Source organism: Numida meleagris, chromosome 7, assembly GCF_002078875.1.
Source record: "Numida meleagris isolate 19003 breed g44 Domestic line chromosome 7, NumMel1.0, whole genome shotgun sequence".
Classification (NCBI taxonomy): domain Eukaryota; kingdom Metazoa; phylum Chordata; class Aves; order Galliformes; family Numididae; genus Numida; species Numida meleagris.
In genome coordinates, this window is record NC_034415.1 from 27,473,287 (window position 1) to 27,499,064 (window position 25,778).

The 25,778-nt window shown below is 42.2% G+C and overlaps 1 protein-coding gene and 1 long non-coding RNA gene across 4 annotated transcripts; one reads left to right on the forward strand and one right to left on the reverse strand.

Moving 5' to 3' along the window:
* Positions 1,251-12,128, forward strand: LOC110402883. The gene is made up of 3 exons (XR_002441378.1): positions 1,251-1,426; positions 9,398-9,511; positions 12,031-12,128. It is a non-coding gene; the product is annotated as an uncharacterized LOC110402883 (long non-coding RNA).
* On the reverse strand, positions 3,791-25,533 carry TM2D1 (TM2 domain containing 1). Of its 3 annotated transcripts, none has more exons than XM_021405468.1 (7): positions 25,343-25,533; positions 24,653-24,726; positions 22,910-23,018; positions 18,650-18,741; positions 15,176-15,249; positions 13,877-13,995; positions 3,791-7,892 (listed from the first exon to the last, which is right to left on the reverse strand). In XM_021405468.1, the coding sequence occupies exons 1-6, from the start codon at positions 25,483-25,485 to the stop codon at positions 13,885-13,887; spliced, it is 603 nt and encodes a 200-aa protein (XP_021261143.1). In that variant the 5' UTR covers positions 25,486-25,533; the 3' UTR covers positions 3,791-7,892; positions 13,877-13,884. The 3 variants fall into 3 exon arrangements, with proteins under 3 accessions (XP_021261143.1, XP_021261144.1, XP_021261142.1); XM_021405469.1 differs by lacking the exon at positions 3,791-7,892 and adding an exon at positions 9,200-9,218; XM_021405467.1 differs by lacking the exon at positions 3,791-7,892 and having other exon boundaries at positions 11,124-13,995.

The window sequence follows — 25,778 nt, forward strand, 5'->3', positions numbered from 1 at the left end:
GGAGCCCCGGCCCCAGTCGCTGCCCGGCGCTGCGGCGCGTTTCCCTGCAGTGCGGGGACGGCTGTCGGCAGGAGTGAATTGTGTACTGCGGCAGGCGGGAGCGTTTTATTCCCATTGATTTCCCGTTAATCGCTTTTGCCCTCCTGAGCCGATGAGCCAGGCTGTGCCGTGCTGCAGCGTGGTCGCTGAAGCTGGGCGGGGGGCACCGGGACTCCCACGGGGACCTGGCAGGGACACGGTGACCTCAGGTTTGTGGCTGGGGAGCTTCCGTCCCATCCCATCCATGGGGAGCCCTCACTGCAGCCTAGGGGTGCTGAGTGGCCTCGGTTTCTTCATGCGAGGATTTACCTCGTTGCAAAAGAACAGGAATGACAGCACCAAGGTCTTATGTGAACATCTTACCGTGAGCCCCCTGCTCCCTCAGCACCGCACGCCTGAGGCACCCCGAGTGCTGCCTGCATGGGGAAAATCTCTTTTGCCTGCACTTCCCCATCCGGGATGCTTCCCTGGTAGAGATCCCACATCACTGTGCATGCCCGCTCCTTCACAGCCTCACCATAGCATTTTGGAGATGTTTTATTTGTAAATGAATCAGACGTGCTGGACACAGGCTGTCTGTCTGTCTGTCTGCTGCCAGTGCTCTGGCTGAACAACCCAGGTGTGTGGGAAGAGTGGCTCTGGGAGTTGCAAAATCCCCCAGTGCTCCTTGGTGTCACCAAGGGAAGAGGTGTGGTGTGGTGAAATGACGGATGCGTGCAGCTCCTTGCTCAGGTTGCTCAGGGCTGAATGACTGCAGCGCTGTTATCCCTACGGCAGCATTAACACGGTAATGAAGAAGAGCAAAGCAGCATGGGGCTGGGGCGTCTCAGTGGGATTCTTGGGTGGAAATGGCCTCAGTCTTGGGTGGAAATGACATGATTTGGGGGCATTTTAGGAGCACAACAGTGTTTTGGTCTTAGCTGGAGATACTCAGATGCAGTTTGCAGGGCTGCCAGCAGGCACAGCGCTTGCCTGTTGCCAGGTCCCTTGTGGGAGAAAAAACCTCAAAAATTAGGTCTGCTTTAAGTGTTTGGTAGAGAAAATGTTCCCTAAGGTGATGGTTTTTTTGTCAAACTGAAGGTATTTGTGGAAGCTTTCTCGTTTAAGCACGACTGGTGGCTTGGCAAGGCCCTCTCCCCATCCCCCCACCCAACCCACCACACCCCCAGCACAGCACAGCACAGCACAGCACAGCACAGCACTGAGGAGCACCAGCTGGAGATGTGCTGGAGCCATCAGCTGCGTCCCATGAGCTCCTGATTGCCCCAGGTGGGTGGGGAAAGGCTTTATGGCAGAGCTGGCTGCTAGTTGGAGGCTTTCTCAGTGGGTTGCAGCCAGCAGCTCCAGGTCTAGAGGGGAAGCTGGTGACACATGGTGCTTTTCAAGGGTGAGTACTGGGACTGTGTTCAATGTCTCTGTTGGTGATGTGCAGTGATATTGAGTAGGAAAGGGGCAGGGACTCAGTGGGATGTGCAGAGCTGGGCATGGGGCAGACTGAAGTACATCTGATCTCCTGAGGGCAGCAGCTCAATACTTTGCTGCATGCTCATCCTAGATAATCCCCATCCTTTCTTATTCCTATAAACACAGTCTCAGGTGTGTTCACCTAGAAGAAAGTTGTTGGTCCAATTATATTCAAGTAGGAATCAATTAGAAAAAGTTGTGACAGACAGCGAAGTCAGCAGCAACTCCTCTAAGTTGTGGGTAAGATTTCCTCCTTTGCCATATACTGGTTTTAAGTAGGAAATGGCTCATTTGCAAGCTAAAGCTTTAATTAGGAGGAAAAAAAAGGTCAGCAGAGATCAGATGTGAATTGCAAAGTGCTAAAGAAGTTTACTGCAGTGTCGTATTTATTGAGAGGCATGCTATAGATCTGCTCCCTAGCTGCCCAGAATGCTAATAGCACCCCCTTTGAATTCTTAATATCAACAGCAAAATCATTGATGATACATGGGATGCTTTAGAACTGCTTGGCACCTGCTTTCCCTTTATGATAATGGGAGGGCTTTGCTAAGACCCAGCAACTCCCTTACCCATCTTGTTAATTGTGGATCGTGCCTCCTGGGTCAGGTTTCCAGAATGTGACACCTTTCAGGGCGCTGCTTCCTCTCCCATCCATTGCAATATGAGCTTTGCGCAGGGTATTTATTGCTCCTACTGATCAGGGACATAGTCACGAAAGTAATGTAAATTGTGCCAGAAATACCGACGTGATGAAAATTCATGGAGTTTCTTCCTCATCTCGCTGTATTCCGGCTGGTTTTTATGGGTGTACGAGCTGCAGAAATAAGGAGCTCTGTGTAAGCTCTCCCAGAGGCAACGAGGACGTGATTCCAGGAGGGCCTGGCTTGTGGGAGAGGTGGCATTCCCTGTGATGGCTGCTCATGTAGAGATGGTTTTGGTGACTTTGGGGTCTGGGTGAGGAGACCAGAGAAAGGCAGTGAGCTGCGTGGATTTTGCTGCTCCTCAGTGGGGCTGAATGGGGTCTGAGCACACTGAACTGCACCGGAACATCATGGTGAGGAGCTCTGTTAGATGTCACATGTAGCTAATAAGCTCCTCAGGAGCTTATGGCAAGAGGAACACTGCAATGGACCAAATACAGCAATCAAGGTGAAATCAAAACGGCATCTGGGCTTGGCCAAGAGAACAGTGATTTTTACAGTCGCTTCCATTTGTTCCAGAATCACTCAGCCCAAACCCAGTTTGGTTACATACTTTGCTTCTGGTTCTCTTTAAGCAGCGCCATGTGAAAAAGGACAGATTGGAAACCAATGTCAGTAATTTCAGTGGGCAGCGTTTATTCCCACCACCTGAGACTCAAGTCCATCGTGCACCATCAGACACAAATTTTAATAATTTCAGCAAAGCAAACTTCATGAGCCGCAAGCTGAGGATGGAGGTGGCTCCTCGCTCTTCTGGAGGATCAGAAACTCACAGCAATTATTGGCTGGCAGTTCCAATAACTGAAGAGTACAACAAACATTGAAGCTCAAACCAGAATCAGAGAATCACAGTGTGGTTGGGTTGGAAGGGACATTAAAGCCCACCTGGTTCCAACCCCTGCCATGGGTTGGGCTGCCACCCACCAGCCCAGGCTGCCCAGGGCCTCATCTATGGCCTTGGGCACCTCTAGGGATGGCACAACCCCAGGAGAGCTGTAATTATTTTGGAGCACAACTGTTGCCCATGCCAGTGAAAAGGGGGTGAACAGCACAGACCTCAGTGCATCTCCCTTACTGCAAAGGTGTGGGACGTTCCTTGCACTCTTCAGGTGGGGATCCATCCAAACCATTGACCATTTCCTCTTGATGCCACCCAAAAGCAGTGTTACCTTGGGCAAACTACACTGCTAGTTAAAAATAATTAAAAAAAAAAAAAAAACTGGGCTTCTACTAATGTTTGAAGAGGAGCAAGAGACTCGTTCTGAGTGTGCAAGGGGAATTCAGCAGCTCTGACAACCTCCACACATTTGATATCATCTAACTGCCTCGATAGAGATGTCAAACGTGAGAAGATAGCAGAAGTCTGCCTGGCAATTTAATTGGCTTACACTTCTGTATATCCTATTTTAAAAGTAAGGCCTTTAAAATGCGATTTGGACAAGAAACTTGTGTGGGGCTTTATCCCAGGCAGTCTCACAGCCCTCTTAGCAACAAAAACAGAACAGCGCTTAATACGAGCTACATGTACGGCTGGATTTATGGAGTATTCATTATTTTAATAGCACTTATTGACTTAGGGTCAAATATCTTTTTCCAACATTTTTTTATTTAAGGAAAGAGCCCGTATGTCACAATCTCATGCCTCATCTAATTGGATAAGTGTTTCCTTTGTCCTTGAAACCGAAAAGTAGAATGCGTATCCAGGAGCTACAGAATGAAAAAGCATCTGCCTTTGGTATTTGGCATGCCTCAATTAAAAAACCCGCTGCCTGTGCTATAATTTTTTGAATTCTGACCAGCGCACTTCTGCTCAGATTCAAACAGACAGTTCTGAAGGTCGAGCTGGGGGCATTTATAAAACAAATCCTTTGGAACAATACGTAGAACACTGATGTTTTACATACAACGGAGGAGAGGCCTGGAAACAGCGGCGCTAAGTTCGCGGTCGTGCTGAAATCACGAGTCCGTTTTCAGGGCTCCTTCCTGTTCCCACGAAGCCCGTGCTCAATATGCACAAACCACTTCCATCTTTAAAAAATAATTGAAAAGGTGCACCCTGAAGTTCACCGGATCGATCCCTCTGAATTATTTTATTTAGGAGACACTTCATTGTGTCAAAGATGTAATGGAGAGGTTACGACGCCCAGCCTTCAGAATGTCACCGCATTAAAATGGAGCGTTGCGGGGAATGCTAAAATCCCCGTAGCAGACTCCCAAGCAAAACTGACAGATTGATGAAATATGAAAATTCTTATACGGGGTTTAGATAAGACATAGGCTGCTGGGAAAAGGAGTACCGCGGCCGGAATCCTTCTGTGTGAGTCCTGCAGGCGCAGGGATGAAGCTCAGCGGCCCCTCTCCGCAGTCCTTCGCCCTTCCCTCCCGACCCTGGGAGCGCTCGCTGTATCTCGGACACGCGCGTCGTTTTGCGAGAGCAGTATTTCCCAGCACACTTGATTAAATACCTCCCCTTGTTATTTACTGCCCATTAAGCAACATATCTTCTGCGTGTACCTTCGGCAGACAGAGATCTTTGCTACCAACTGCAGAGCTCAGCATGTCTCAGGCCACAGCATTTACTGCAATGATCTCGACGTGGGGCTGCAGCTGAGAGCTCTGGCACTGCAGATCAGGGCTACCTGCTTGAGATTTGCCCTACTTTGCTGCATTTTGGTACATGTGATAACACAGAAGATGTCCAGAGGTTTGTTCTTTTTTCTCTCTCCTTGGGGAATCTCTCCCGTCGGTGCTTCTGGAGCTGTGATCCACCACAGCACTTCTGGGCTGCAAAGTTTCAAGTGAAACGGAAGGGCGGGGGAAGGAATGACAAGTTCTTTTCTCTGAGATTCTCTCCCCAAATGGATTTGGCAGAGCCCAGCTCTGCTGATCTTACAGCAAGGTTTATCATTTGTGCAGGCTGCTGCCCGAAGGGGGAGAGGATCTTTGAAGTTCTGACTGATGGAAGGGTCTCCCCCCGCTCCCTCTCGCACATATTTTAAGGGTGGGGACTGAGAGATGCTCAACTGCCCTGAGTCAGGAAATTACACGACAAATTAAACAATTACGTGTTTTAGTGCCGAGCAGCTACTCAGAAGCTTAGTGCCAAACATGCATTTAACATGAGCTCCACGGGCATTGACGGTTTCCCCGTTACCTGCAGCTCTACATCACATGGCTTTGCTGCACGTCAAGAGCACCCTCGCTCCTCTATCTACACCTTGAAGAGATTTCTTTATCATTTATTACGGAAGGCACTGCCTGGACACTGTTGGAGTGACAAGGACTATTTCCTTAATTACTGTACATTGATAATAGCATTTACTCTGGCAGCTCCGGTGCTATTCAATCAAGCAAGATTCAATACAAAAAAGCTGATTTGCCAAAAAAGAGATTAGCATAAGTGCCTACAGTCACATTCTATTTTTGAAGGTAAAGCTACTGTGTCTGTGAGCTCGCTTGTGGGAACTTTGTAAAGAGAGATTAATCTAGTTTATCTCCTTCAAAAGATGTTTGGGGAAATCACAGAGAGTCAGTGTTTAGATTCTTGATAATATTTTTTTTATAAACATCCACGATAAAGGAGTGCACAGAAAGTGCTAATCAGAAGCAGGAAGGTGCATTTTTTTTCTCTTACGTGAATGCAGATATTTGTTGTGAAAAATTCCGCGCTCTCTGGTTTGCTGTTTCTGTTCTTTGTCATTTGATCAAGTGGTGACTGTGGCTGCTGCACTTTAAAATTAAATGCTATTATTTATGGTAGAACTTGTGCTAGTTAAAAATGCAGAGCTCAGCACTATGTGCGTTTGTAAGCAGAAGGTTAAGCAGGACGTTTTAAATGGTAAAGCAAAGGGCTTAATCAAGGCTGAAGAGCAAAATGCAGTGGGATAACAGATATAGTAAACAGGCATTAATCACCATACAGGCTTAATCCAGGTATTAGGCAGTCTTGGGGCTAATGCGAAGACTCACTTACATAAGGACTCATTCTATCAGCTCTTAAGCATGTGAATAACTTTATTCTTGGGAGAAATTTCTACGAAGTTAGAGGCAATTGCAAGACCAGGCCCATATTCTGCCTTTGTAAAATGGTCATTGCGCAATTATTTTGCCTGAAGGGGATTTCTGAATTAGAAGACACGTGCAGGGGTGTGGCTCAGGAAGGAAGAAATTGGACAGCCAGAGCAGTGGAGCCGCTTTTCCATGTTTTTTTCCCTCGACGCTGTCTGTTCCTGTGACATCAAAATCCCAGCTAAGTACTGCTGGCCAAGGATGGGCCAGATAAAATCATGAAGCTGCTATCATCTCGTGGGAGACAGCTCATTGTCTTAGCGACAAATTTAGTGCCTACAAATCCAGACTTAGAACATAGTCCTTCCCTAGCCATAATCCAGCACTTGCAGACCGGATTTGTGTTTAGTTACTGATGAGCTGAAATTCCAGTTTCAAGAAGATAACAGCACATCCATAGGCATGAACTTCCCTAAAAAAAAGTGGGGTTTTTTAGATGCTTAAAAAGATTGAAGTGCTTCCACCTTTAACATGACATGAAAATTCCATGCCTTTATATGAATGTACACGTCACGTGTACTGACACCCCAGCCCAAGGTGGGACGTGGCATCCTGGCCAAGCTCACTGCCCCTGCAACACGTAGACTCGTGGCAAGCACAGCGTGACCTAACCTGAGGGAAGGGGAAGGAGATGGAAGTGGGGAATGGGGTAGATGGCCGCAGTTTATCTATTCAAGGAACAGCAAGATGAAAAAAAAAAAATCCACAAACCTTTAATTGTGAATGTAGAAGAGGGACAGTGATGTAACTGTTCCCAGGGAACACTATTCTTATTTTGTAGAGGGAGGTGAGCCAAGATACTTAAGCTCTAGAGAACCTTTAACACAGGAAGCTATTTATCATAACAAGCTTGGTTGATACTGCTCCCATACTGAACCAATTAGATTAGCCTATTTCGTCATACTTCATAACTTGGGATGATAGGTTTCCAAGCATGGTACAGTGCAGTAATTGAATTTTGATCAAACACACATGGCCCATAACCCAGTATGTGAAACTTTCAGAACAGTTCACAGCTTTTAAATATCCAGTCAACATGTTGCCAAAAGTACAGGATGTACTTGATGCAAGTGGGAGAGGAGGGGGGAGCACGAGTCCACGCCGTAACTTGGTACAGCTGTAAAACAAACATTTTTTTGTTCCGATTCTGTTCCTACTTTAGCAAAGGAGCTGGGAGGAAGACAGTGAATGTCAAGTAAGTCGTTTTTCTCCCCAGCCCCCACGCCCCCCAGGCACACATTTCCCTTTTAACGTTCTTAGATTACCACAACCTTTTAAATTCACTATACTGTACTTTCATACTGTATTAGACACACCAGCAATTATGTTTGTTAGCATGACACATCCATTGCTTACACTTAGTTAACAAAATAACTTAAAAGTCGCATGCATCATCCTCTTAATAGGGTTATAATCAATGGGACCATGGAACGAAAGCCCTAAAAATTACCCCCCACCTCTGCATTCCCCAGGCTCCTGCCTCTGCCAACGCAATCCATATGTCGGGCAGTCTCTTCGGGCTCAAGGTGAACGCTCCGTTCTTTGCAGTCAGTGATCTCCTCTCACATGTTCCTGCTATGTTTTTCCCCGCAGTAAATCCAAGGAACTTTGAAGAAAATTCTGCGTAAAGGAAACAGAATACGTTAATAATTTAATTCTTACTGCTCTCCTGACTGGGGGCAAAACACCCACCACAGAACAGGTTCACAATGAGGAACCTTGTGCTAGGCTTTATGCTGAGCAAGTAATGGCCAACTGTATCAAAGCTGCTCTCTGGCCTCACCTAACGGCCTGGCATGCCTAAGTGAAAGGGCAGGGTAACCGCAGCCCCTGCAGATGGTGTCTGCTGTCTTCCCAGCTCTGAATACTTCAGCCTGAATGGCAGCTGGAGGCAGTGCAGCTCTCCAACCACCCCAGGGCATCTCGGCCACCCAAAAGGGAAGCACCGGAGCAGGCAGAACCTCAGTTCTAGCTGAGCTGGTGCAAATGGCACAAAAGGTGGGAGTTATTGCCAGAGCCCCCCAAAGAGGTGGTAGGATCACGTGCTTTACTCAAGAGCTTGACTGCACTCTGTGGATCATCTGCCTCCAAGGCATCTTGCACGCCTGCTCTGCAGTACAGCTGTGTAAGAAAAGCAGCCACGGGTTTCAAGGTACATTTCAGAGGTAACATTTCATTCAGCCATGCTATTGGCTGGGGACAGGTATACTGCATAACTACAAGCACCCTGTCTGAGACAGAGCGCAGGAGGATGCATTAGATCCCTTCTCCCTCCCCCTGCCACTCTTGACTAAGTTATGGTGCTGCAGAGAAAGGACAAAAAAAAGGAAAGAATTCAGTGTTCAACTTATCAAACTCTGTCTGGGTCTCAGCTCAAACCAAGGTTAAATAGGCCTGTTCTAAGCCTCTTAAAGATAGGATTTATATAGTAATTACAGTAATGGAAACTGATCTTGATAATTTTTATACGGCCTAGAATTCTGCTGTGTCATATGCATCTGCAGAGCCCAAGAAGCGTGCCTCTCGGAGAGCACTGCAGTCTTGAAAGCAGCCAGTCAAATGTATACTGGAGAATTATCAGAGCATGAGTATGGTCGAGATATAATGAACCACAAAGAATCAGAAATCCTGGGAAAAGCAAGGCGCGCATACTTGAGAAAAGTTGTATTTTTAAAACTGCTTTCTTGGAAGTTTCTGGAACTAGATCTTCATCACCACGCTGCAAACAGCACTGAGAATGGCCTTTTATTTTTATATTTCCTTTCTTTTCCTTTGCTACAGCCTTAGGTCTAGAGAGAGCAAAACACTTCTTGGCCAGCTGCAATCCTCGTATCCTCTTCCCAGTTTTCTCTGTTGTGCAGGGAAAAATACAGGAGTGCTGTCTTTGCTGTACGGTAAAGAAAATCTTCAGGAGATTTGGAGATCTGATAGGGGGTTTGGCTCCACCTTCAGGAAGCAGAAGGCAAAGAGACAACACGATTTTAAATTTCAGACATACTTTCTGCCAAAACTAAAGCCTACAACACCCTCATACAGACATCGATTCCTCCCCAGTGTGCCTTTGCTTCATACATGTAAAAAATTGCCTAACCTGATGCCGTGTTATTTTTGTGTATTTGATTCAGCTCTGAAGAGTCCAACTCCTCGTAGAGCTTCTTGAGAACTTGTGGAAGGATGTCCCAAGCCAGCCAACAGATGAACAAACAGCTGACGTGTGGACAAAGAAAAGCAGCTTTGAGGTGAGCAAAGAAAGTTGCCACACACGGGGTATCGTAGTTCTGTATCAAATATTATCAGCCATTTATACTCTCTGTGCTTAGGAAATTTTCTCTTGTACCTCACAGAGGTTAGACAGGTTCTCTGAGTAACATGGATGGATTGAGAGGAAGGAAAGCTGGAGGAGTCTAGATCAAATTTCAGCCCAGGAAAACACGCGAGTAAAGCTTTTCCCCCCCATATTCAGGCAGTAAGTGCAGAAGATACAAACTGACCGATCTCTCATTTCACCTCTTGGTGGACTCTGAAGTTGAAAAAGTACTTACTAGAACATAGTAGCTGGTTAAAAAACATTATTTAAATGAATTAAAAAATGCATTTTCTTAAAGAAGCTACCATCTATAATGACAAAAATGACAAAGCAGTTAGAAATGAGACTGCCCTCAGTTTGGAAGACTTGACCTCATGTATCAGTGAAGTAACAGGCAATCACACAATTGGTGACAGTCCTATAAGGCAATGGATGTGTATGGCTGCTTGCAAAACCTTGCCCTTGGCGTTTCCCCAATGGGACCCAACCCAACCTTACTGCGTTCAACATCGTTTTCTAGAGGAAACAGGTTTGAAAACTGCAGAGCAAGCAGCAGGGATGGCTCTCAATGCAGAAATGGACTAAACACCTAATGAATCTAAAAATAAAATAAAATAAAAAAAACAACACTGAGAAGAGATGCGAGGAGACTGAATAGACATCGCTGTGTAAGCAAATATAACTGAATATACTCCTGAGGAACAAAGGAAACAATTCTTGATGGGGTGACAACAGATGTTCTCCAAAAAAAAATTCTAATGGAGCATTTCAAACACAAAGACTTTCCTGTGGAGCTGAGAAGTTTTACTGGCAGACACACTGGTAATCCATCTTTGGAAACATAATAAACCCTAACATTTAAGGTGCTATCACGTCCTGAAAGCAGAAGTGATATCTTCATGCAGTAAGCGGTGGGTGGTGGTAGAGAGGGAAACAGTGAAGATAACGACGTACTATCACAAGAAGTTGCTGTAGCTTGGTCATGGTTTAAATGGCTGGAGGAATAACTAGGCAGAGAACTTGTTCTAAAATAGCCTTTTGAAAATGTGCTCTCTACACAAGTGGGAGATATGCAAGTTGACCTCATTGAACAAACACAATCCACAGCAACTGATGAATCGTGTGGGCACACGTAAGTGCAACCACTTGTACTGTGTGAGTGAAGGCAACGCGTCCAAAGCCAAATGTTCCTATTAGCTACTGCCCTTCTGCATCATGGTAAAGTGTATCACAGAGAACTCTAAAATGTAGACTGGGGGGAAGAGAGGGGGTCCTTTTTACAATGAACTGCACTGGTACTTTGGGAAGATTTTGGTTTAATTATTGCATTCCTGGCTTGGTTCTGCAGCATCTTCACTGAATAGCTTTGTATATAGGCTTTTAAATGTGAGGCACTTCAAATCCTTTTTTAAAGTCTATTTTTTTATGCTTAAGATACAGAATAATACTTGTGTCTTTTTGGAGTCTTGAAAGAACTCCTGAGCATCTGCAAGGCAAACAGATACCATTTTTCTGGAAACAAAGCAGGAGGATGACACGGTAGATTGTTTAATTGCTTTTATTGCTTTTCAACTATTTTTGAGAAAAAGCTATGACCAAGAGAGATCATTCCAGTGCAGTAGGAGCCATCAGAACTACAGAAACGCTAAGATGGACAAGTTGATTGACAGGTGAATGCTAAAGCAGGCAGCAACACAGAAAATCATCGTAGGACAGACGTTTTGGTAAATATTACCGTAGCCAATTTATTATTAACACAGTGGGACAGCTTTACATCTTGCATCACACTTTTCACAGACCTTATGGTAAACGTGCCGTATCTGACAATTACAAGATGAAAACAAAGACCTCACTAACTCTCTACTGGCCCTGCAGTACTATCTATTTACTCAGTTAACCCTCTCTAAACTTCAGCTGTGCAACTAAGCAAGTGTGTTCAGATATGTAACGTCATTTCAATCATATCCCATACAACTTGCAAAGGTTATGTCATCTGTGACATTAATTTCTACAAGACTTCACAGAAAATGGAGAGGGTTATGGAAGAAGAGGAAAGTTGTTAGTTCAGGTAGAGGACCGTGTGGAATGCCATCTAAAGAGAAAAGAAAAAATTGTGCTAATGCTCAAAATATCATTCTGTCTGGTCACCCTTCTTTCTTGCTGCTGTGACAAAACAGTGCAGTCCTGAGAAGAACTTGGCAGGTATTGTGAGACATCAAAAACTGAGGATTGGGATGAAAGAATCCTATAGTGGTTTGGGTTTTTTATTCTCTGGACTGGTTCTGGATAAATGTTCTGTTTCTACAGAAACACTGTAAATTAACTTGGAATAACCAACCTTTCTCTCTGCTGACCACTTTATTTCTAGGATTAACAGTCTATCTGACAGTCCTCATAACTAATCATATTTTCAACTGATTCACACAAAATGGTCCCTGCATTCTTTTACAGATAATGAAGCACAAGATGGACTGCTGCAGTCACTAAGTCAAGCCCTCTGCTACTTGTACATATGGAGATCCATTTTAAAATGAAATCTTGTGAGATGAGTTCCCAGAGATCCTTTTTTTTTTTTTTAAATTGAATTGCACATAGTATTGTGCTATTTTCAGAGCTATATTATCAGCTGCAGGGTTAGAAAACAAAAAGCAGACAAGTCAGGGGATGATACGAGCCATGGGATTTTATTTGATTCAGGCATTTATTTTCCATCCACTTCCTGTCTGGTTTTGAAAGTGCACATTTCGGAAACCAAAACTGACATACATAAGGAGAACGTGGTGGAAGACAAAAGGGAGATGCAACAAATATCAGGCAAGTGAACTGAAGTAATGGAATATTCTTCTCTCTTTGAACCCACAAGTAAGAGTGAGTGTTAGCAAGTATTCCAAAATTATGTCTTTTCATGTGAAGGAAAGAATTAATGTTAAGTACAAAGTGTTGTGTGTGGTTGATTCTCATTACATCATATGGCAGGTTTCACTGATTTGGAAAGCAAAACAGGATTATTATTATTTTTTTTTACAAAGCTTCCTGTGCACCAAGTCTTAATGTAAGTTTAAAAGAGACTAAAAATTGCACATTTAAAAATCAATTCAGGAATCTAATTTTTGTAAAATACTGGTTACAGACATGCTAATAACATCTTGAAAGTTTCATCTGAAAAGCAAAATAATAGCCCAAATTATTGAAGAAAATCTACACTAAAGTTTATATAGTGTGGATTTCTCATTCCGTTACTGCTGGTTTTCATAATAAGGTGAAGGGAATGTTTAAAACTGGTCAAATAGTATCAAGATTCTGTTGACACGTTTTCTGTCTCTGTGTATATACTTTTCTTTGAAGAAACATCCACATAAATCTTGGCTATCTGAAAGAATTTGGTCAAAATGCTTTGAAGGACACAGGATTTATTTCACTGAAACGCAACTGATTAAAAAGAAGAACCTTCTAAGGGCTTTATTAAAACAAAGAATTCACTTTTTGGACATTCCGTATCTGTAAAACAGATGCATAAATTTCTTTTCAGGAAAAAAAAGTATATATTTTACTATGGATAGTTGCAAGGGAGGGAGGAGAAAAATAATAATTAAAAAAAAATCAGAATAACCAGAACAGCTATGTGGTATTCTAACCTCAGTGCACCCCAATGGTTACCTTTCTATTTTGTCACCTATGGTACTATTTTTTAAGTATGTATGTTCCTACTGCTGATGAGCATTGATCAAGGTGTGCAGCTTGCCCCACATTTGTCTTTAAGCTTTACAGAAATAATTGTTTCAGTTAACAGGATTTCACATGCTGTGCTGGCACAAGTTTTAGGGCCACCTGGACTTTAGCAGGATAGAAAGAAAGGCCATTTCTGTGGTTTCTGGTTCACTTCCAGACTGTTATACAGACACAAGGGCATTCCTGGCCCGTCCACGCTGAAACTCTCATCAGTTTCAATGGACTTAAGATCAACACAGTTCTTCAGAACAATCTCCTAGCCTCTCTACGTCCCCCTAAATTATACTGAGTCATCGAATAACATCTGTGCAAATTGCAAAAGTCTGCATATTTCACAATGGTACAACCTCGCCACAAAGTTCGTGCTCGCAGAAACAGAGCAGTCAAAGAAACCTGGCTCCATTGTGGTAAACTCATTCTCTTGATGAATTTTCGTATTTTATCATCTCTGTTCAACGTGCGTCTAATGAGTTCTGATGAAGTGTAATTAATAAGTCATCAGCAGTTCCAGTGGACGACTGGATCCATCTGTAAAACTAAAGCTCACTTCTGCATACGTGACACTTACTGCCAGGGTTAAGGGTAGGTCTGCATTTTCCTGAACGTTGCGTTGGTAATAGTGAGCCGCGTGAGCCTCGCTCCGTAATAATCTATAATGTAACTAGAGCCGTCAGAAGGTCCAACAATCTACAAGAGAAAAAGAACCAAGACTTTTCAACATAAAGTGAAATATACACTTTGTACTAATGTCTCAATTATTGTTAATTTTCCCATCATAAAATTAGTCGTGCTTAATTAGCCAAACAGAAACTAGATTTATTTGGAAGTTATGCTGTAGTTTAACTACTTTAGTGAGGGCTGTCTCAGGAGGAACATTTCCCTGGGGCTTCTAATCAACCAAATTATGTAGCCCGGCACTGGTGCTAGGTTAAGCTGATGAGGATTTGAGTCACAAAATCAGGCTTACAAATGAGTAGGTCCCAAACCACTTTTCTTGAACAAAGGCAGGCAGGTAGGAGAGAATTAAGCTGATGACAAGAGTATTTGAAATACTGCACAGGTAAGAAACAGAGAGATGGAGAGAAGATCATGGCTTTTTTGTTCTGGAAATGCTAAACTGATACAGAGTCACCAGGGAGATGAATAAGGAGAGATGAAAGATACTCTCAGTGTGTCTGTAAGCCATGAGGCAAAACACACTCTGATAGTAAAGAAAGGAACTTGAGGATACGTGTTTTTTTTTTAAATTTAAACATTTTTCTATTAACCCATATAAAGAATTTCTATATCCTCAATGCATTTTGAGTTCATGATGGGCAATGCATAATTTGTGCTGCAAAATAAGACAATTTGGCAATTTTGTGATGTCACAAGATGTCACCCCAGCTGGGGCTTTACCCATCAGGAATCCTGCAGAGCAGCTCTCTGGTGATGTGGGACATAGGTTTGAAGAGGCAGGAAAAAATGGGCAATATCTTCTCACATGCATGCTGCCTTAATATCCCAAATGTTGGGCTCTGCCAGTAATGAAGCACATGTAAATGCAGAACTTCGGGACTCTGGGAACACCAGGACACCTCTCGTGTCACAAAAAGAGCTCAGAGGTTCTGACATGCTGAATTTATTGTGCTGTAGATTCCGAGCTATTTCTTACAATTATTTAAAGAGAGTTCATCTATCTCACTTTAATTGAAACAAATATCTTTTGCACCTGTATTCTACAATATCAAGCTGTAAACAGAGCTACAGTAAATGTTTTGATTTTTCGATACACAACAGTTCTTAAGGTTAAAATGCTCGCAAGGAATTAGTAATCGAAGTTCTAGCAAATACAGATTTATATCTTGCTTTAAAAGCACTGACTTACCTGCATTGAAATAAGTATGAAATCAATTAAGCTACCAATTCCACAAAATCCTACAGTGCAGAACTTTAACAAACCTAAAAAAGAAAATAAAATTTAACAGTAGCTTTAAGCCAGCGTCTATGAAGCCTGTATGTTGCTGGCTGCAATCACATCCCAACTCTCCACTAAACATTATATATATATATATATATATATATATATATATAGAAACAGAACTGAAGTCAAATATCTTTAATTATCAGGGGAAATACCATCTGAATACACATCCTGAATGCACTTGAGAGATTTTAAAGTAACATTCTGTTAAACTGATATATATTCTTGAGCAAGTCCAAAGTTGATAATCAGGTTACTGGAAAATTTCATTTATTTGCAAACAGAGAGAAGAAGATCCCAACTTGAGCTACAAAATTTACTTATGAGTGGAGGGAGACTTTCTATTGTGAGTTGGAGCACGTAATGATTTGACTTTCAGAACATGCTACTTCAGAGAATCATTTTAGTATCACTTTTGTAGTTTTGCTGAAATATGAATTTATTTTGAATATATATACATGTGCATATACAGAAACGCTTCTTTTTAATCAGTATTCCAAAAAGGGTGGGTTTTTTAATACAAATAAATGAAAGATTCATAGAAAATATATGGGAATAGCAACCAGCAAATAAATGTTTCATTGAAAGGCAGACTGCTTTTGGACAGTGTGTTCAGAACAAGATTGACTTTTTTTTTTTTTTTTTGCTTTTTTTAATACCAGTAGTTTCTCGTACAATCAATATAATACAAAGAGTACTATTTTTATTACGAGCTGATACTTGCTGAGCTAAGCAAACATCTAGGTTATTTTGAGAATAAGAAGACATTTGTCTCTTTACCCAGGAACAGACAGTATGAAGAGGAATGCATGTCTGCTGCACTTATGTTAGTTGTAGGCCATGCTGTTCAGGGAAAACGCTAAAAGCATATCCTTACTGTGCTTCCAGGGACCATTACACTTCTGAGACAAGAAACATGCACGCCGATAACACCACCCAGGGTAGCACCTTGTGGCACCTCTCACCCAGCAACAAGTAGTGCTGTGCTGCTAATGCCTTACAGTGAGAAAACGCACGTTTTCCCATGCCAGCTCTCAGTCTAACACCTGAAGGTCTCCTGACCTCTGCCTCCCTCTCTGAGCTCCTCTCTCCCTTGGAAGCAGCAGTCTGCCCGGCACACTGCCTGCTCTCCCCCATGCCCTGTTTCTGTGGCTACACATGGAGGAGAGCGGGGGAGTAGCGGCTTGCACGCTGTGGGAAGTGCATCTCTCCTTCTGGAGACAGCTCCCATCGCTGACAGGATGAAACGAGCTGATTTATAAACTCTAGCGAGACAGTTTATCATCATTCCATGGAATGACAGCGTAGTCAGAGAGAACAGAGAAAATACATCTAATGACCAAGAGGATGAATAGCAGGACGGTCTTTCAGCTGATTAAAAGAAAAGCCCACATGCATATCACAGCCAAAGTTGTGCAACTTAAATGTGCAAAAACTTTGTGCATCAATGTCTAGAACAACTCGTTCCCAGAAACTGACGGGTGAGATTGGCTGTGGTCAGACAGGGCTTGCCTGGGTATCAGTGCAAACATTACATAACAAACCAGAAGGGAAACAGCTACCTAAAAAATACTAGCCTTAGGAAACAGCGGTTAACACGATTAAATAATATCAAATCTTTGGTGACCACATTTACTCTGTTACTACCTCTGCATCAAGTGCAGTCACCATTTAAAGTATTTTTTTGTGATGCTTACGATGCCATCTCCTCTCCAGCTGCAGCCCCGGAGCTCGCCATCAGCTCTCATTTTAGGAGCCCAGCAGTTCCCTTGCCACGCCGGCTCCAGCAGCGGCTCCAGTTTACTTGAGGAACCATCTGCATCCTGGTGAGCCACTAAGTGTTACGTTACTGGATGTAGAAGTACTGTTTCGGAATCTGGCACATGTTTCTGGAGTGCAGGGTAAAGTCAGGTTTTTTTTTTCTTCCTGCCCACAAGCAGGTCACACTGAGAAAATAACCTGCTCCAAAGCACGGGGGTAAAAACAGCGGTCTTAGGCAGCAATAACTCATGTTTAGTTCACAGTGTGTGAGAGAGGAAGAGTTGCCTTCCTAATTTCTTCATATTCAGCAGCTTGTTTGTATTTGTGCTCTCTTTAAGAGGAGGGAAAAAAAGGCAACCAAAAAAACAGCATTTACGCTCTTCATTATGTTTGCACAAGATATTTCAATGCGAATCCCTTTCTTTATCATTTTTGCCAAGGTACGGATGACCTAAAAAATAATTTACCACTGTGAAGGAATCCAATTTATTGGTTTTATTTTTCTTTTCTACTCTTGATTTTTTCTTCTTTGGCTTTCAAAAGACAATTTTTTGTCTTCAGAGGAGTTTAATATTAAGTATTTAACTTTGGGTACTGGCTATAGTATATTCCTGTGGGGTTAGCAAGCATGAGCTATACAGAACTCCTGTATAGGAAGAGAAAATTTCCATCTACTGCACTGCAATATATTGCAAAATAAATACTGCAAATTATTATTCCAGATCCAATGACATAACAAAAACATGCACCTGAGCGTCTCCCAAAATATCTTCTCATGAAACAGATGGACAAAATCGGAGCTAATTATAGAATCTCAAGGAAAAAAGACACAGATGTAAACATGAGATTAACCAGAAAGAATTTAAAAAAAAAAACACAAGGGTTTCTATTTGATGGGCAGAAACTCAAAACTCCCAGCGGAAAGGACAGTAACATGTTTAGTTTTTCAATTCATTGCTCCGTGCTATCTAGACTTAAATTTAATCCATTTGTCTGGCTCAGAAACAGAGAAAATCCAAGACAGTGAAAGTAGTTTTAACATACTAAGGTCTCCACATTATTTAAAAGCCATTGGCACCATCTCCCTGGGAATCAGATCCTAAAAGCATAAGAAGAGGTAGTTCCTGTTAAAGGTCCCAGCTTCTGCAGAATTATTATTAATACCATGAGCTCTCTTGATGATAGCATAGCACTTGCCAGAATAAATTCTACATCCCCAAACACCGGTTTACCGTAAAGTTTGTCCCCTATTTACCTGTTAAAACAAAGCACCATTTCAGTAGCTGGCACATCAATCAAAACCACTCCTGTTCCACTGGCTCACAGAGAATGCAGTGTTAAATACCAATGTAAAGCAAAACAAATGGTAATAATCAGGTTTGCTTGTGAAGGTTTTATCTGCTGGACAGCTATATATCCATTTATCATCACTGACTCCAACAGGATAGGAGGCAGAGGTCCAGGATTTTAACTTATTTGAAAACGAAGTAAAGATTCTAGATGTAAATACCAAAACTATGACAGTCAGCACTTTTTATTCAAAATATATATTCACATAAAACAACTCAGTCATTACAATAAGCTTTACCTCAAAGTAAAAATAAGAAATAAACTTACCTAAGGCAGGATAGCCTAGATAAAATCTATCTGCTCCCAACCATCCAAGAAATAAGGACAGAGCCACTGCCACTTTGTAAGAGTATCCGTTACTGCCAAAAGAAACAAGCAATGTAGACTGCAAAATATATTCACTCCTATTTTTGAAAATTAAAGTAGTGACTCATTTGTCTGCTGCTTCAGTTGGAAAAAAAAAATCAAGTCAGATTTGTTATTTATCTTAAATTAACAGGGACAGAATTGATGTTAAGCTTTCAAACTTCCCAGGCATCCTCCATAAAGTAACTTGGCTCTCCCAACTCAAGAATACTCTTGCAGAATACTGATTCTTATGATTCTTATTCTGAAACTAAATCATCATTTCTTGTCAAGAAAGACATAATTCAGTTGCTGATACATTCCCAGTTTTACAGAGCATTTTCTAATAGGTCAGCCCTATTGAGACAACACCGGAAAGCTAAGAGGTGTATGCACACTGTCTGTAGGCATTAGCCTCACATCTAGCCAAATAGAGAGGAACAGGGTAGACAGGTGAGATGTCAGCAGAGACAGTAATTGCAATGAGATCTGAAGGAGAAATGAACCATGGCCACTGGCTGAAGAAGCCGCAGGAAGGATTCAACAAAAAGGATAAGACGTGTAGCTATCCGCGTGCTGCACACTAAGGGCAGTAAATGGCACGCACTCTTACAAATGAAAAGAACTGTGAATTGTACAAGGATGTCAGTGGCAGACAGACACCTTGAAGTTATGCATCCCATGGCCAGTCACACCACATACACAGATACAACAGGCTTCCTGAGATCTGTACTAATTGGCACCGTTCTTGGCAACAGCTGGAGTGATGTGGCCACCGAACCATTTGCAGTTTTCAGTCACTGCTGATGTGAACTTTATGCTAATAGGCAAGCTAGAAATGTAAGGCTATCGGTACTAAAACCATCCTCTGCTGCACTGGCAAAAAGCTACCCTCTGAAAAGAGCAGAAACCCAAATGTAATTACAACTTTAAAAAATTCAACAATTTACTGTTCTGATATGTGCATTAATATGTGCCAGCAATTACTTAATAAGCCCAAATTAAACTCTTGGTTGACAGTTGAATAAAACATAAGAGTTTCACAAAAGGCAGTAGCTGAGAAAGGTCCAAGCACCTTTATTAAGCGCTTTCAATGCCAAATAAAGATCTACATTTTTGCTTATTATCTAGATTTACAGACTTTAAAACTTAATGGCAACATTAAGCGATTAAACGATGACTCTTACCTCAATATTTATTATTTAGTGCTTATTAGCAACGCAGGACATACTGGGCATTTCTGGAACCTAACGTAATGTAAGTGACCATCTTTAGAACTGTCTTGTTTCCACTGTAAAAAAACACTAATTATTTTATTTAAAAGTTGAGGTAAACTTTTGGAAAATGTTTCTCCACTGAGATGTATCAAGAAGTCAGCCAAGGACACTAATGCATAGAATTCCTGCATAAAAGGTGAGGACACAGTTTTGGATGCTTCTGATCAAGAACAGCAATAAAGCAAACTTAGCATCAATGCTGCATTGAGATGCTTTTAAAAGGAGAACAATCTGCACCTCTACAACAAAATTGAAGGGCAGAAGAAATCTAGCACGAAGTGGAAGCATGTGAATGCTGTAACAAGGCTGCATCCACTCTTGTATTTCCTTTCTGATTCATTCTTTCAGATAAAAATATGTGCTGAAGACTAATCCAGCAAGTAGGAAAATAAATCTTCCCATTAATCTAAGGCAATTTCTACAATTGGGTAAAAATGCAATTCCTTTTCAGTTGCTTTTCCGATTTTTCTCACTTATTGTCCTACTCAGTCATTCTCTGTATGTTTCTTCCAGTTTCCACGTCTTGTGTATTGAAGGTAATTATCTCAGACATTTGTCTTTGTGCTCTCTATACCAGTTGATACTGTGCATGGTGCTGCTATATGTGACAGTGCTTTCCGTGCTCTTTCAGCACGTCTTAGTGCTGCTGAAAGACCTGCCCACAATGAACTTCATGACTTGCACAGCCTACCATTTTAAGGGCTTCTCGCTTGGAATGATAATACTTGAACAATGTATACTTTGAAGAATCAGGGCTTGAGCATATGAAGTACAATATATGATAGAGTGCCAATTTGGGGAATTCTCGAATTTGGCAAAAATCTGTCTCCAAAACATCAAATTAAAACCAAATCAAATCAATCACAGCTCCCAGTCCATCGCTGTAGCAACCTGATTAGCAATTACAAGCTTTCCCATGAACAAATACTAGGAGCGACTGAATTTGAACACATCCTCTTGAAACAGACTCATGGTCTTGCTCTAAAAGAACAGGATCCCAGAACTGTAATCTAGACTGCTGCTAAATTAGGGTTTTGGCTAAGGACAGCATGCTGATCTGCCCCTTCCAAAAGCCAGGGACAGAAATTAACCTGCTGTCCCCACACGAGGACAATTCTGCTGTAGGAAGATCCCTTCTCAAACCAATTTTCTGGTTAAATGATGTGTGGTTATTTCTGCCAGAAGACAGCTAGTTTTCATCAAATCTCAGATAAGATGCTGGAAAATCTCCAAAAAGCAGCAGAAAGTGAAAGCATGTTGTTGTAATATCAAGCTGGAGAATCCTGCTTAAAATGATGTTTCTAAGCCTTAGGTAAAAATACCTTATAAAAGGCTGATATAATGAAAAATAATTAGACTTTTTAAACAAACATACATATGAAAGATGGTCATACTAATCTTGTTGCCATTTTTTACCTGCCTTTGGGGCTTTATCAAGGGCATGCCTATATAACTCTTCCAACATTTACAGCTGAATTTATTAAAGGTTCCAGCAAGCTCACAAAGGGTCCTCTTACACCTCTGCCATACAATCATTGGATTGGAAAAGCCACAGCAAGTTGTTTTCGTAGTTTGACCACTGATTATTTCATTACAAATAATAGTCACTGCAAAGAGACAGGCATCAGAAGAACAACATTTCTCCTGCCTACATAGATTTGCTTTAAAAAAAATATATCCGTTTTATTAAACTAATATAGTTCATCTTATTCTCAGTCCCCATCGGAGATGGGACTGAAACACAATTGCTTCTGGACAAAAACGTGACTGAAGTCTATTTTGCTAGCATTTAAATTTGATTAGATTTAATAATATGCTTTCTACAATTTGCTGAGCTCTGACTGTTGAGAAGACTATATGCAGAGAAAATATTTATGAAACTAAGAGGCAGAGCTGTACTTCTGAGCTAGACAAATTACTGAGCAGTACCACATCAGTCATTTGCCCACTAGCATGATAAGGAATACACAGCAAATATTGCAACTGGAGTTGTAACTCCCACAAATTCCACAGTTAGACAATAAGATTCCTGTGTGAATGCAACAAAAAAGAGAAACAAATGGTGCTGACAGGTGTTCGTTGATCATTAGTACTGGCCAGTTGGCACATTTATTGGTGTCTGGAGCTTTCTATTGGTCACAATGTGCTTCAGAAAAAAACTAGGTCCATCATTTTCAAGTTTCAGAAGCAGGCTCTTAAAAGACACGCAAGACTTGATCAAATACAAATGTTATTCAAAGTTAGAGAGCAATTCCTCTGAAAGAAATTTTCATGGAACTGAAGAAAGACCGAAGCTCCCCCAGTACTCAGGCATACAACTTCAGCTGCAGTTACAGGCACACTTCAAACCAGCATGAACTGGCTGCTGAGCAGTGCAGCACATTCCAGCCCTCCTTCATCCACTCTCTCTTACCTTGAGTTGCCCTCATCCCAGTTGCTTGCTGGCACAAGCACGTGAAGCGACTGTACTGTGACTCAGACTGGGGAACTGATCCACGCTAGTTCAAACACAGATCACTTCCCTGATTGAGTATACAGTGGAGTACGTCAGGGAAAGAGATGGAAAGGAGTCCCCAGATAGCTCCTTTCAACAGCTGTGCTGATTTTAAGCATATGTGAAATGTAGCCTTAGAATTTGTAGCAATCTTTGCCAGAGTAAGTACTAAGGTAGAGCAAAGACACAAGCATAAATAAACAAACAAAAAGTGTCCAACACAAAGACAGATTTACTTATAAACACACATGTTGTATCCTTTTATTGCTTATAATGTTTATTTGAGGATGAAGTACTGGGCAACACGTGTACAGTATTCTATATTCTTCCCTCTGTCAAGGCATTGTACCATTTTAGAAAAATTTCAATGTAAAACAGACAAAATATTACAAAAAATGATGGCATACTTACACATTACGACATGCAATAGGCTTGTAAAATCCAACTTCCTGTCCAGTGAAGACTTTTTCTATGCCAAGGTAATCTCTGCAAGTAATATTTGGTGCTGGAAGGCACTGAACTGAGGACAAAAAAATATTTGAGTTTAAGCAGTAACCAACTGGGTATTGTGGTATTCTTCTGGCAAGACACAAAGTCACACTGTACAACTGACTTGATCCAGAGCACACACAGGCACGTTACTTAATTTTTTTTTTTTTTTTAAGCAAGACCTATGACTATCTTGTCTTTTTGCACAACACAAAACAAAATACAGAAACCTAACTGCTGCCCTAATTCTGTTGCCATTTCTATTTTTGCTCCATTAGGAGACAATGAGAGATCTAATAGAGAAAAAGAATCATGAGAACAGTCAAATATTGGAACAAGCTGCCCAGAGAGATGGTGTAATAACCATCCTTAGAGGTTTTCCAGATCTGAGGGGGCAAAGCCCTGAGCAGCCTTCTCTGAATTCATTGCCAGTGCTGCTTTGAGCTAGAGGTGGGACTGTATGACTTTCTGAAGTCTCTTTCAAACAAATTGTTCCATTATTCTAAGCCGAGGCTCAACTTATAAAAGAGCCAAAGTGGAAGTCACAGCAGAAAGTGACATCTGCTAAAAGTCTGCAATGTATTACCAGAATATTTTATACTCTTCAGTGTTTTAGTGAGTTGTTTTAAAATAAAAAATTCCAGTCCTTTACCCACTTTCTATCAGCTTTCAATACTTGCAAGTCCTGCTGATTAGTTGCAACAGAACTGCTAGCCAGGTTCAATATTTCTTTCCTGATTTTCCAATAAAGGCAAGAAGACAAGGATTTAGATTTTTTTATTATTTTTTTTAATATCTACTCATATTGCATCCCAAAAAAATTAAGTCCATTTTGGATGCTTTGAATTAAACCCCTATTGATTCGGATGATGAAACCCAGAAATGTTTATGGTCTGTAGTAGTGCTTCAAGGATGAGCTATATGACTAACTTTTTATTACTTAGATAATTCTGTAAGACGAAGTGACTGAGATACTACGGGGAAAACCAAGCCTGCTGTTTCTGTAAAAATTCTATACAGATATAGAAAAGAACATGTTAATTAATTTTGCAACTTTCCTCACTCTGAAGAAAACATATGGTGTATTAAATGCAATAATATGGTAATTGGTTAGGCACAACTACCAATCTGATCAAACTGCAGAATATTCAGCTCAGTGACTGGCTGTTTATCATCAGGAACACATATGAAATAAACCAAGGGACCAATTTAAGCATGTTTCTGTTGCACGCCAAAGAACATCAAAATAAATGTAACTGCTTTCAAAACAGAGCCTCATGGTACCAAAAAATCTTGATGATGGAGGGCACCATCTTTCCTTAAAAGAAATATTGAAGATTTTGAGGCTGTTCTGTCAGTTCTTCTAATACATGTGCACAAAACAGTATGATAGGGATGGTTTGTTCTAATCACTGGAGTGGAGAGCGGGGCCTGGAAGATATAACATACTTTGAAGAAATCTAGCAGAAATCTCACAAACACCCCAATCAGAGACAGTGTACTTCTTTCAGTAAAGCATCCAATGTACACAAATGTGTATGCTTTCATACTAATGACATTACTGATCTCATCTTTTAGAAGCTCACCTAGCAGGCATATGAATGCATGAATTGAGTACTTCCTTGGAAAATGCAATTACTGTCAATACACGTTAGAAATCCTTACCATATGCCGTGTGATTTGTGCAATTCATTGGTTCCTGTGTGCTATTGTCTATTTTAGGCTCATCACACATATATGTTCAGGCAGTTGAGGAAAACATTTTTCATACTGAACACTCCAACAGGTTTAACACTCATTTATTCCTCCCTCTTTCACATCTGAGGATTTAAGACCTACCTTGATGTCAGCTTCCCTTCCTCCCCATCCCCCAAATAGAAACAGCCCATCACCATGCTGCAAATCTGCTAATCCAATTTAATACACCACTATATTGCATAAGCTGTTGCGTTAATTAGCACTGCAGTCAGCACGACCTGAGGGAACCACAACATCTATCTGTCACAGCCTCTGCGTCGGGGCAGCACCCCAACCTCATCTCCTGCCTGATTTCAGTACAAAGTAGCTTCAAACTGAGGCACTGGGCTGAGTGTCCTGAAAATAAGAAAAGGGGGGGAGGGGGGGGGACAAGGGTCCCTCATCCCATAGGATTGAAAAGCAAACACCCGAACTCTGCTCGTGGCCACACACCACACCAGCCCCAGATAAAAGCGTGGCACCGCACACGGCTCCCTCCCACCCTTCCTCAGGGGCTCCAGCCCCGGGGGTGGTTCTGACCCCGCTCCTGTCCGCCCCTCACACCGGGCAGCCCCGGCCCATCGCCATAGCAACGCGCCCCGTCCGCGCTCAGGATATTGCCCCAGCCGCAGCTCATCGCACTTGGGCGGCGGCTCCGGGCTCGCCGCTCCCTCCACGTTAGCGAACCACAGGAGAAGCAGGAACAGGGCCTCCAACTCGCCTCCCCGCCGCCCCGGGCCGGCCGGCAGCCGAGCGGCCATGATGGAAGGAGCGGCGGCCGTCAGCTGACCCACGGGGAGGAGCGGGCCCAGGGCGGGGAGAAGCACTGCCTTTGGGGGAGGCGGGACGGAGGGAGCCGAGCTTAGGTCCCGGGCTGCTGAAGGTGCTGCTTTGATATTTCTTTACTTATGTTGTTTATTTATTTTGAGGAGTTGACCTCAGCAAATATGGCTCCTGAGGCGCTTCAGCATAGCGCTGAGGACTGAGCGTGCCCATACTAAAGATGGCGCTGGCTCAGACCCCTCTGCAGGCTCGTTCCCCGAGTAAAGATGGC